General features: G+C 50.0%; 1 protein-coding gene across 3 annotated transcripts in view; it reads right to left on the bottom strand.

The window, feature by feature from the left end:
- Positions 1 to 9,360: 9,360 nt before the first annotated feature.
- Kiaa0232 (KIAA0232 ortholog) overlaps positions 9,361 to 12,228 on the bottom strand; it is a 65,777-nt gene continuing 62,909 nt past the window's right edge. For 2 of the 3 annotated variants that reach the window (XM_028758101.1, XM_028758100.1), the window contains exon 9: positions 9,361 to 11,705. In XM_028758101.1, coding sequence (XP_028613934.1) covers positions 11,517 to 11,705 — 189 coding nt within the window. In that variant the 3' untranslated portion in view covers positions 9,361 to 11,516. The remainder of the gene's footprint in view (positions 11,706 to 12,228) is intronic. The other variant, XM_028758102.1, reaches the window with a different exon arrangement.

Genomic DNA, 12,228 nt, shown 5'->3' with positions numbered 1-12,228 from the left:
AGCTTTGCCTTATGGTCTGAGCAGGTTGGGAGAGAGGAGAAAGGGGTGCAAATAGCTTATGGCCAAGCTCCATGCTCACCAGGAAGTGACCATGCAGAAAGCCTGCAGGCTCCAGACACTGTAGCTAAGAATGGTGCTCTGTCACAGCATACCAAAGTGGAATTTTCCAAACAGCTTTGCTTTTAAAAGCATTACCCAGTTGCCTGCCACTGCCACCATGGAGAGTTAAGCCCAATTTAGATATGTGCAGGAAGTCAGTCTCATGTGGAGCACCATGTGGAGCACCATAGAGGTGAGGAGGTGGGAGGAGACAAAGGCCCAGCTCCCACCACCTGCTAGCCCACAGCCAGTCCCATCCCCAGGGTTTTGTTCACCAGGCCACATCCATTCCTCCCCACACCCTCCAGGCTCACAGAGATACATCAGGAGGGACTCCTGGGCATACCCTCACATCTGCTTGGCCCTCCACCTGCTCCCCAATCTCCCTCCTCCCAAGTCCTCTCTCCTTAAATGATTTGTGCAGGTTGTCACCAGGTGCTCCCACCCTTATAAAATCAGCCTGACTCTCTCACCACCTACCTGCCCTCCAGAAGGGCGCCCTCACAAAGACCCTCTGCTGGCTCTGTCTGTGCAGCTTCCTTTATCCTCACACTCACTGAATCACACGCAGGAAACGAAGGCTCTCTGGGGAGCTTTCCCACCCAAAGATGCCTGAGATCAGGGCCCTGGAATCAAGAGGCTTGCAGAGCACTAGCAAGCTGTGGTACTGTGGCAGCGTGTGGCTGAATGTGAACAGGTGCCTGCCACATCCTAGGCTGGAATCCCAGCCCTGGTATTTCATGTGTAATGATGGGGAAGTTATTCAAACTCTCTGAACCTCAGCTTTCTCTTTCAGGAAGGGTGTATGCACCTCCTGTCTCAGTTTTGGGGATGTGCCTCAGTTCACTCAGAGGCAGTGGCCAGTAGGTGTTGCCATCCTTCGGAACCCCTGCCTGCCCTCTCTACCCATTCCAACCTCTTCCCTCTCTTCCTCCAACCTCATTCTCAAGCCTCCCTACAACACACTGCACATTATTTTACCTCCCTGTATCCCAGATCCTCACCCATAGCTGGCTCCATCTGATGGAAATAGAGGCTGAGATGCAAATATTCTTGAGGTTCTTCTGGCCTCTTGTCTCCACAGATGCCGCCCCTCATCTTTGGGTAAAAAGCAGATCTCGATTCTTCAATCCACAAGTCTCAGCCCTGAGCCAGCTGAAGCCAACTGACCTTTCGCTCTGACTCCTGCCGCTGTTTTCCTCCTTCCTATCCACTTCTGTGCTTGGCCCTGTGCTTAAGACCAGAGCTAGGAAACCGAGCAAGGCCTGGACCCCTCTCTACTCCAATCTCTTAGAACCTTTAGGCAGCACTGACCACCCTACCCTCAGGGTTACATGCTCACTTGAAGGACAAGAAAGAAGGAGTGAACTTTGTGTTCTGAAACAGGCTCTCCCAATGTAACCCAGGCTGGACTTGAACTTGCCACCCACCTGCTTCAGCTTCCTGAATGTTGAGTTCATATGCACATGCCACTGTGCCCTACTTTGGCCTTGTTGAATGGAAAATGGAGATCTAGAGGACATGCCCTGGAAGGGTGAGAAACAGGTACCCTGAGGAACAAGACAGGGTAGTAGCTAGTGTCTGGAAGGCCTTCTTTGTGCTTGTGCCCCAACAGTAACAGGAACTGGGACAAGGCAGACCAAGGGGACAAGAAAGACTAAGGGGACAACCCATCTCCAAGAAGCTGCTGTTTCAATTCCAGCCAACCTATGGCCTCCAGAATGTTTCTGGGGCTCCCAACTGTGGCCTTCCCTATAAATCTAGATAAGCAAGGCTTGATGTGGCCATAAAGCACCCCCCCACACACACACACACACACCAGCCTCAGTCAGTCCTATTTCCAACAGCCTGGCCCACCTCCCCACCAGCCCTGGCCTGTGACACTCCCCCTGGATTGGAGTGGGTAGGCTTGCACCTGGCAGATTCAGTTATCCCTATGGAGTTCGTGACCCAAGGTACCCTGTTCCCCTCCCCGAACTGGCTCAATCAGAAATACACACTAAATGACCACATCTGCCTCCTCTTTTAAACTCAAAAACAGGGGCCCAGGTGGTGGTGGTGATACAGGTTTTTAATCCCAGCATTTGGAAGGCAGGGGGAGGTAGATCTCTGAGTTCCAGGCCAGTCTGGTCTACGGAGTTAATTCTGGGACACTCAGAGCTACACAGAGATTGGCTCAACAAAACAAAATAAAACACACAACACAAAACAAAACCCTCCAATATAGGGAAGGATATGTACCAAAAAGCCACACCTAGGACACCAAGTGCAGCCCTGTGGCTTTTTCTTAGGATGTCCCTTTCCTGTCCTCCTCCACCCTGTACTAACTGTCCCAGGCCCCAGTCAATTGTCTTTGTATTGTGTCTCCTTGCCTTCACTTGTCAGAAGAGGAGAATAAAATAATGAAGGATTGTTTCCTTCAGCTATGAAATCTCACTTTCAGACACCCAAGCCCAGGGCCCCTGCTCTCTTGAGAGCCAAGCAGCACCCAATGAACAGAAGCTAGCCTTACCCTAAGGGGGACCAGAGAAGGTAGACCTGATGCCAAATACAGCCTGGCCTGGGTGCAGGAAGGTAAGAGAAAGAGCCACTCACCTGGTCTCCTCGGAGTCCGGAAAACAAGAAAAGAGGTTGATGGCCCCCAGGACTGACACAGTCTGGAACCTCCTGGCTGGTACCTGGGTTACTGCTCAATGCCAGCCTCTGCTGCTCAACTGCAGATGGGCTCTGCTGTTATGTTCACCCCAGAAGGAGAGAAACACATAAGACTCCCTCCCAACAACCTCCCCAACCCTGGGCCCTGCTTCCTGAAAGACTCCTCATTAGCACATGTGCTGACTGGATACTGCTAAGCTTCCAGAGGCAGTGGTTACTGATGGGCCTGGCTTTCCTCTGCAGGGCCTGGAGACACCTGAAAGCCAACAGCTTGGCTTTCTCCATTTTTCCCCAGCAGCAGGTGTTAGAGCAGCACTACTAAAAACGCTGTTGTGACACAGAGGTCACCACCTATTATATAGCCAGAGGGGCAGCTCCATGCTGAGTCCAGGGCCAACTTGTGGGACCTTCGCAGATGGTTGGACCCTTCCTGTTAGGAAAAATGAGTTAGACAACAGTCACCCCAAGACCCAGGGCCTCTTGTTCACAAGCTGGTTCTTTTCAGGGATGACATAATGGCTCAGTGGGTAAAAGTGCTTGCTGCCAAGCCAGAAGACCCATGCCTTTAAACCAGTCCATCTTCTGATCTTCACACTGGAGGCTGGAGAATGCAGAATAGGAATTTGGAAGGAGGAACACAGATAGAAAAATTATCAATAAAAATAAAATCCCTCTGTCAATACTGAAGAAATCAAGTCAGGAGGTCATAAAGGAGGCTACCTTACCCATAATGTCTTGGAAGAATCATATTGCTCAGTTAGGCAGGCAAGCCTCAGTCCACAGGAAGCACAGTATATCGTGGCTGATAGTAACCTTGCAGGTAGGTGTGTCCGACTCACAAAGGCCCATCTAGCCTGGGGCAAGGCTTCCCTGGTTATGGACCCTGGGCCTAGTGCTAGTGTTCCAACTGTGTATGCTCCTCATTTCTAATTTCTTAGACCCATTGTGGCCTCAATGTCTTTCGATCCCCCTTAGATTCCCATGCTGTGCATGGTCCCATGGCAGTGACTGGACAGCTCAGGCACACAGTGAGATTCTATGTAAAGACTGTCTATTGCTTAAGGAGACACAGTCTGAGCTTCTGGGATCAGCAATGGGAGGACCTATGTATAGAACTGAGGCAAAGGAGTAAGGTCAGATTTGCATAAGGTGCTCCCATTCTCTCGTGCAGACACTGGCAGGGACCAGCTTCTACCTGCCCAGAGCTGAAGAGGCAGCATCACTGGGCTCTCCTGGGACAGGGTGACCTATATTATGTACAGCATCGTTTAGTGTCTGAGCAGAAGGAGGGTACCTGCCCTGAGGAATGTTCTGGAATAACATGGCAAGGAAAGGCTTCAAGGGAAGCCTTTTATCTCTTGCATTTCTGCTGCTGCTCCTGCTGCAGGAGCTAGAGAGCTTGTTGGAACTCATTTTCAGCCCCTATCGGTGAAGAAACTGATGCATGTCCCCAGGGTATGCAGACAAGTGCAAGAGCTGAGACGCTAAACAGCAGGAGGAAGCATGCCCATGCTGTAGCCCTACATGGGTCTCAGCAGCTGGAGCAGAAGGGAGCTCTGGGTTCAGTTCAGTGAGGCTCGGGAAACTCAGAGGAACATGGACAACGAATTACCCTCCCAGAAGCACAGCACCCTAACTTGGAAGTGAGTGGGTGTGGCAAATGGCCTCTGTCTTTGGGAGAGGCTGCCACAGAGGCCTGCTGCAGCAGCCTGAAGAATTGTGGAGGCTCATTGGAAGAAGGGACCTTTGTAGTATCTCTTCCCCTGGAGCCCAGGAGCTGGTGCCAGGCTGTGAGGATAGAAGCTAAGAGTGAGACCTGGACATAGCTCCTCCTGTTCCAGCTGGGTGCTTCAGAACCCTGCTTCACTGCTGGTCTAAACCTGGAGGCTCAGTTGTAACACCTTAAAATGAGTCTCAGGGCACATTATAGGAGAACATCAAATACACTTAGGGATTGGAAAGCTCATGCCCATGCTACGGAACGGAGCTCTGCTCACGTTTCATGGTTGCACATTTTTCACTTTGCCTGAATTCTTCTGGAGCACATCTCAAGAACTACCAGTCCACAATACACATCTCCAGTTCTTCCACACAATCCTGAAGTAGGACAGCTTTCCTAAGCACAATCCCAACGCTGCAGCATACCTAAGGACACAGGATGGTTCTGTCTTCTAAGATCCCAGTCACCTGTTCTTCCTTCGTCCTGCTCCTTCTCCTCCTCTTCCTCCCTCCTGCTCCTCCACTCTTCCTCCCTCCTGCTCCTTCTCACTCTCCTGCCCTCCTCCTCACTGTCCACTTCCTGCCTCCTGTTCCTCCTCACTCTCCTCTACTGCCCCCTGCTCTTCCTCACTCTCCTCTACTGCCTTCCTGCTCCCCTTCACCCTCCTCTTCTGCCCCCCTGCTCCTCCTCACCCTCCTCTTCTGCCCCCTACTCCTCCTCTTGTTCCTTCTCATCCTCCTGTTCCTCCCTCCTGCTCCTTCCTCCTCCTCTTTTCTGCTCCCCTCCTCCTCCTCCTCCTCCTCCTCCTCCTCCTCCTCCTCCTCCTCCTCCTCCTCCTCCTCAACTTTCTCTTCCTTCTTCCCCTCCTCTCTCTGTCTTTTCGTGGTACTGGAGAATAAATCGGAACCGTTTTGTTTATTTTATTGTTAAAAACGTTTTCATAATTTTTAATTATGTGAACACGTGTGGTTTTGTGCACGTGAGTGCAGTTGCCCTCAGGAAGGCAGAGGTGTCAGATGCCCTGGAGCTGGAACTACAAATGGTTGTGAGTCACCACTGATGTGGGAGTTTGGAACTGAACCTGGGTCCTCTGTTCTTAACCACTAAGCCATCTCTCTCTCCGGCCCCAATTTTTTTTTTTATTTTTAAGAGGTTCTTTTGCTAAGTTGCTTAAGCAGCTTTCAGCACAATGCTCTCTTGCCATTCTGCTCTCAGCTGTCTCTCTCTTTCTTTTTCCCTCTCCTCTCTCTGAATTCCGTCTGTGGAAGCATGACCAGAGCCATTTAAGAAAGAGTTCAGCTTCAGGGTCTAGGAGCGCATAATGGTGAGGGTTGGGAGGAGCATAGGAGCAGACAGCTGAGAGAATACTTTCAACAAGTGAATGGAGCAAACCAGAAGTGTGGAGAACCTACAAACCCTCAGCTAATCCCTCTGGACCTGTGAAACCAGCTGGTAGGGGTGCAAACTGCCGCCTGCTGGGCCCTGCCTAGCCAAGTAAACTAAGTGGCTAAGTCCTGTGGGCTCTGAATTAGGGGGATACATTCCCTTCATTCCTCCCTCGAAACCCCTCATATCCCCATGAATGAGAGGGATACAGAAGCATCTATGCTGCTCCTCCACAGGTCCTGGGGGAAGGAGCTGGTACCCAGCCGTTGTTCTCAACCTGTGGGTTGTGAAACCCTTTGGGGTTCCATATCAGATATTTACACTATGAATCGTAACGGTAGCAAAATTACACTTGTGAAGTAGCAACAAAATAATTTTATGGGTGGGGATCACCACAACAGGAAGAACTGTATTAAAGGGCCACATTAGGGCTGTTTAGAACCCAGATTTAGAAGACCCCCCCAGTGCATTTTCTTCCTCCTCTGCCTGAGCTAAAATCCCTACTCAACCTTGGAGGCCTGTGAGAGCATGCAAAAGTATTTTAGGAGGCCACTCCAACTCTCTTCCTGTGCCCCTCCCCACCTCCACTGAAGTCAGGCAAATCCAGGACTCAAAAGATTGGATTCTGAGAAATTCCAGGCCTCAGGGAACCACAGTAATGAGGCAGTAGAGTGCTGCCTGCAGGTAAAGACTCTCTGGGTAAGGGGAGGGGTGTCCCTGAGGTCAGCTCCAGAGGGTGTCCGCTGCACCATTACCATTTAACTGGCCCTGCCCTTCCCAGCAGTTGGCACGCTACTGCAGGAACACTGGGGAGAGTGCACATGACCAGACCTTGCACACCAGGCAGCCTTGGGTCTAAGTGCTCAAGGAGCTGATGGTTAGCATTGGTTTGCAGCTTGCTGTGGGATGATCTAGTGATGATTTGGCATCAAGGAAAGCAGACCCTGAGTAGAGCTATAGAATCAGACCCAGCTCCTCACTCCATAGAAGCTTCCCCTCTACTGGTCGTTCAGCCTAAGGCTGTGGCAGGACTCAGTTTCTTTCAACATCATGTCCTCAACAGAGGAAGGATGCTCATTTGTCCATGAAGCCAGCTGGCACTCCCCTTTCTGAATATTCTCAGCAAACAGGAGTCCTGGGCTGCTGCCCTTGCATTCCCAGCCTGTGGTCTCCTGGAGGACAAACCTGTTTCCAAGGCATACAGCAAGGTTCTCTGAGCCCTTGAGGGAGACCCACACCCCAGTACCCTGGCAGCAATGGTAAATTCTTTCCAGCTTGAAATTCTCTGGTAGGGAGCATAGCCCTGTGCTTGAGACTCTAGCTAGCCATGCCAGCTCTCTGCAGTCTCGGAGCTTGCTGGGGACAATGGTGGGCATGAGGTGAATCTGCTTTGTGCACCTGGTTACAGTGGAGCACTGGTTGGAGTATGGGGTGCAACACAGGAACATTATTCCTCCTAGGATAAGGAGTATAGGAAGAACAAGAAATGCTTCAGAGCCTGCTAGGCTCAGCCAAGGTGAGGGCAAACTTCCTGCGTGGGGGGAGGGGGAGAGCAGCTAGTAGGGCAGAGGCCTTTCCATCATGCCATTCTAGGTGGCAACAAAGGGGAAGAATGGACAGCATACCCCTATGACATGGGCTCCTGGTCTTTGGCTTCTCCTGAAGACCAATATTCTTGGCAGCTTTGGTGTTTCTCAACTAACCTTCAAGACACTCTAGAAGGGGCTATCATCTCCATCTGTGACAGGGCCTGTAGGGATATAAGGCCTTCCCCACCCCTTGGTCTCCAAGTGGTATCTGAACTATGGTCCAGGTACTAGACTGTGCCATTTACTCTCCACGATGGCATGGTGCTCTGAGCTCCTTAGCCTGGCTCTGATGTGCATACCTGGTTCCTGTTGTCCTTGACCCCTCCCTTCCAGCACAGCAACCTCTCAAGAGTTAGGGACAACCAGGGGAGCCACTGAGTATGACCTGTTAGGGCTTTGAGCTGACCAAATTCTTCCCACAGGGCCTGACCAAACTCCTCACACATTGCATGAACTGGAACGAGGCAGTTTTGGCTTGTCAAATCCACTGGGACTGTAGAGGCCAGGTACAAGACCTGGAACAAGCACCTAGTAGCCACACCATGCCTCAGTCTTCTTGGCCATGTGGAATGTTTACACCTAGAACCCTGAGCCACAGAACCAGCTGGTGCAATCAGTGCCACTAGAGCAGTCAGTGACCACCAGCCTGATCATGTGAGGTGACTATTTTGAAAATACTCAAGAGCCTACCATGCAAGGCAGTGCTGGGCCAGCAGGGCTTCCTGGTCTTGGTGCTTTCAACAATGCCAACCTGAGCAAGCACCTAATGAGCAGCTTTCAAGGTCTGGGTCATGCTCTCTTCCCAGGTTCCTGGGTGGAAGCAGGTTGCAGGGAACTGTAATTGGCCACTTATCACATGTCTAGAACCCACTATGTGATGCTCACTGTCAGAGCATTGGTGGCCACAGAAGTGGCTGGCTGCTTAGACAAGAGGTGGAGGCTTTTATGTTTTCTGAATGCTGGGCTGGCCACACCCCAAGGGCAGGTACAGGTGAAGGCTGGCTAACTGCTACTCGGCACTGTCCCTGCTCTTGCAGGCAGAGTATCCGTGAAGCACCTGAGCTGACCGTCTGCAAAGAAACCCCACAGAAAGCAGAGAGGGTGGTCAGCACTACCCGTGTGTGGGCACATCTGGGCTCAGGGCAAGTCAATAGGGAAAGGGGCTTAGCCACCTTATGGGATGTGCCTGTTGGTACCCAGGAAGAATGTCATGTCCTTAGTGCGCAACTGAACTGGAAGTTCAGTGTCGGTTACAGGAGCTCTCGAAGATCAAAGAGACAAAAAGGAATGCACTACTTGTCAACGAGGCCCTGCTCCATCTTTGCTGGATAACAGGCTGTCAAGCTTCAGTTCTGACTGCAGGGCATGGCTGTGCTCCTGTGGGCACCTAGAGACAGGTATCTACAAGACACCTACAAGTACCTATAAAGTTTTCCTTCACTCTTGTTCAAACACTGACTGGTTGTTTGTTATTGTGTATACACATGGGTGTGTATGTGTTACTGTGTACATACACATGTGTGTGAGTGCAGTACATGGTAAGCATGCATTCAGAAGTCAGAGGGTAACTTTGTAGGTCATTCTCTCCTCCTTTCCGTGGATTCTGGGGATCAAACTCCATTCTGAGGCCTGCACAGTAAGTTCCTTTCCCACTGAGCCATCCCGCTGACCTCTGTGTACAATGAACTCCATTCACAGAATGAGGAAGACTTGTCTAGCAGGGGAGGGAAGGACCTGTTGGGGATAGGGGCCAGCTGGCTGGCAAGCAGGCCCTACCTACTTGCTTTCCCAGCTCTGGGAGGCTAACTGTCCCCAGGAGGAGGGGATCTGGCTTTCTCTTGTTCTTCTCAGTTCAGAGGAGGCTGCTTATTCACTTTATAAAAGATTGCTATGATAAATAAAAACAACAAACATTTTTGAAATTTTTATTTGGTGTTAACTCCACAAGAAAACAAAACAAAACAAAAAAAAATCAGTTACTCTGGTGTACGTGAAATCAGAACAATACAACCACGGGGAAAAAAAATCAGCCCAGGAATGGAGCTGATACTTCAGTGCTACGGATATGCAACGCGCTTCATACCACAGTGCGTTTCAGCGTTTGCCAACTTTTTTTTAATGCTTTTTTGTGATCATCCCTTCACGAAACTAAAACCACACTTTAATTCTGTGCCAAAGCCTCTGAGCTTTAGCCACTTAACTACAAAAAGAAACCAAATACAGACTCTAGTTATTCCTTCGTCTTTGATGACCCACCATATCCCCTTTGGGGGGCCTCTCCCCACAGCTGAGGAGGTAGGTGTCTTTGCACCTGGAGCCTTTTCCTGATGAACATTGGCTGTCCAGGTCACCCAAGCTCATGGCTGAGTATGAAATCCATTTGGTCATAGCAACAATTTCTAGGGTAATCGTGATGGCATTGATTTTAGGAATTTACAACTTCCAATCCTTTTTGCCTTTGATGATAGGTTATATTTCAGTGCAGATGTTAATCAAACTTTAGGAAGCTCCAGAAGAAAAAAAATACATAAAACTTATCTGATACCTGTAAATAAATAAGAGCAACATGAAACCTTCCACATGCACACACGCACACACAAGCCACTGTAAAGTGTCAGAAGATGTGCTGTATGAAAACAAACCCTAAGGTGGCAAGATGCCCCAGCCAGCAAGCCAGGCTCCCCTAATGAGGACGCACAGAACTACAGTGCCTGCACAGTCTCCATGGTGTTTCCTGTGTTCCTGAGAAACAGGCAACAAACTCAAGTACTACCAGCAAGGCCTGAGGGGCAGCTCCACTCTCAGCTAAGAAGCCACGTGCATGTCCAGTGCTACCCCACTTACTGGTGAGGCCAGTTCAACTACTTCAGACCTCTAAGCCACTGCTGATGTTCTGGACATGCTGAATTCATGTCACAGACAAGGTGTTTTAAAAACAAGTTGGTTAAAAGAGAAAAGTTTTGGATGTTTAGGTTTTGCACAATTGGCCCTACTAGCACCTTGGCAGTGCTGTGAGAGAGATCCACGGTGATCAGCACGCTTAGATGCAGCTGTGTGAGGCCTGCTGCCTCCCTGCTTCACCAAGTCACATGAGGCAATGATCAGAACAGCCATCACACAGGTATGTGGGAAATTCCTCTACCCACCCCAGCCCACCGCAAGCAGAACTTGCCCAGAACATCCTCTCAAACACAAAATGAGATACAAGCTATACTACATCACAGCCACAAGAGCAGCTAGCTGTAGCAGCCAAAGACTTCTTTGGGGTAAGAGGTAGCCTCACTGCATGTCAAATGTTTTTAAGTTCACTTGGAGACTTTAGTTCAGTGTAGTCACCAGATAATAATTTGCAAGTAAGGTCCTCAACTATGCACTGGAGAGGCAGCTCAGAGAACCCCACTGTGCTGGCTATGGACACACTGCAGCAGCAGAACTCACCATCCACTACCCCATGCCTCAAATCCTTGGCTTCTTCAGCTAGCAAGAAGGTCACAAGCCACAGTAACTTCCATGGTACTTAAGGGGAATCCTAAGAGAAAGCACAGTATTCTGTAAGTCTCTAAAGCACACCCTTGTGTTCCTACAGCAACGTCCATGATCTTCTGAGTGAGCCTGCAGATGAGTCACCATGCTTCCCTCCTTCTTCAGCAAGGCCCTGACCCACTGCAGGGGAGGACTGATGTCCTGGCTCAGAGAACAGACCTAGAGTCTCTGGACGGTGGCGGCTGTCGCCACAGTACTGACAAGGTGATGGCGACACAGCCGCCAGAGGGAGGCCTGCAGCTGCGATGCAGAAGCGGGACGCACTAGGACAAGCACATGCACACCCATTCCTCATGGACAGCACAGTCTAGTCTACTTCAGAGAGCAAGAACTTAACAGCTTGGAAACAAATCTTCAACAGGACAGCCGTCCTCAACGCTAAAATAAGCAAGAAGAGAAAGGTAATCACTGATGTGGATCAGTTAATTGAAGAAGAAACCTAAGTTGCTGTTTTAGACTAACAGGCCTCACAGAAGGCAATTTCCCATCACAGCATTTTCAGTGACTGGTACTACTCTGCAGGGTCAGAGATGTGTTCGGGAGAAGAGCTCCTCTTGGCTGGGGCCCACCCACTCTCCGCCGGCTTCGGAGCCTGTGTCACCCGTGTCGCCCGTGTCAGAGCTGGTGCTGGAACACAGCTTCCTGTGGAGGCCATTTGGTTTTGTCTCAGAACCTCTCTCTCCTGTGCATCTTGCTTCATAAACAGAAGACACCTACAATTCAAGAAACAATTTTCAATACATCAAAAATCACAACCCCTCATGCTTATTCTATTCATAGACAGAGATGAAATAGCAATCACTGATATCTCCTATAGAAAGCTACAAGGATGTAAAGTCACACTGTTTCAGAGAGAACCTCTTCTTTGCCCTTGAAGGGCACAATCCTAATTCTGCACATCTAGTCACAAGAATCTATGTGGACACAATAGGGTAGGACAAAGGGACTCCTTAACTCTCAGCAAGTCTTTGAGCACCTGGTTCAGGGTAGCCCAAAGCTTCACACAGGCTCCCATGGGTAGACAGACATGGTCATGCACAGGGGCTCACAGTTCCAGCAGACAAACAAACCAAAGAATAAAGCTTCAGACTGTAGACATGAGGATACTGGTTAATGGGAATTCTGGACAGGGGCAAAGCATTCCAGAAGGTGGCACTCCTGAGCAAATGTGGGTGCTCTGCACAGCAGTGCCAGTATCACCAGGTGTGGTGGCATAGAGCATCTTCTTGTTGTGTT

The sequence above is a fragment of the Grammomys surdaster genome, unplaced genomic scaffold, assembly GCF_004785775.1.
Source record: "Grammomys surdaster isolate TR1022 unplaced genomic scaffold, NIH_TR_1.0 126187, whole genome shotgun sequence".
Lineage (NCBI taxonomy): Eukaryota > Metazoa > Chordata > Mammalia > Rodentia > Muridae > Grammomys > Grammomys surdaster.
The sequence above is the reverse complement of the archived record's forward strand: the minus strand, read 5'-3'. Positions and strand labels throughout refer to the sequence as shown.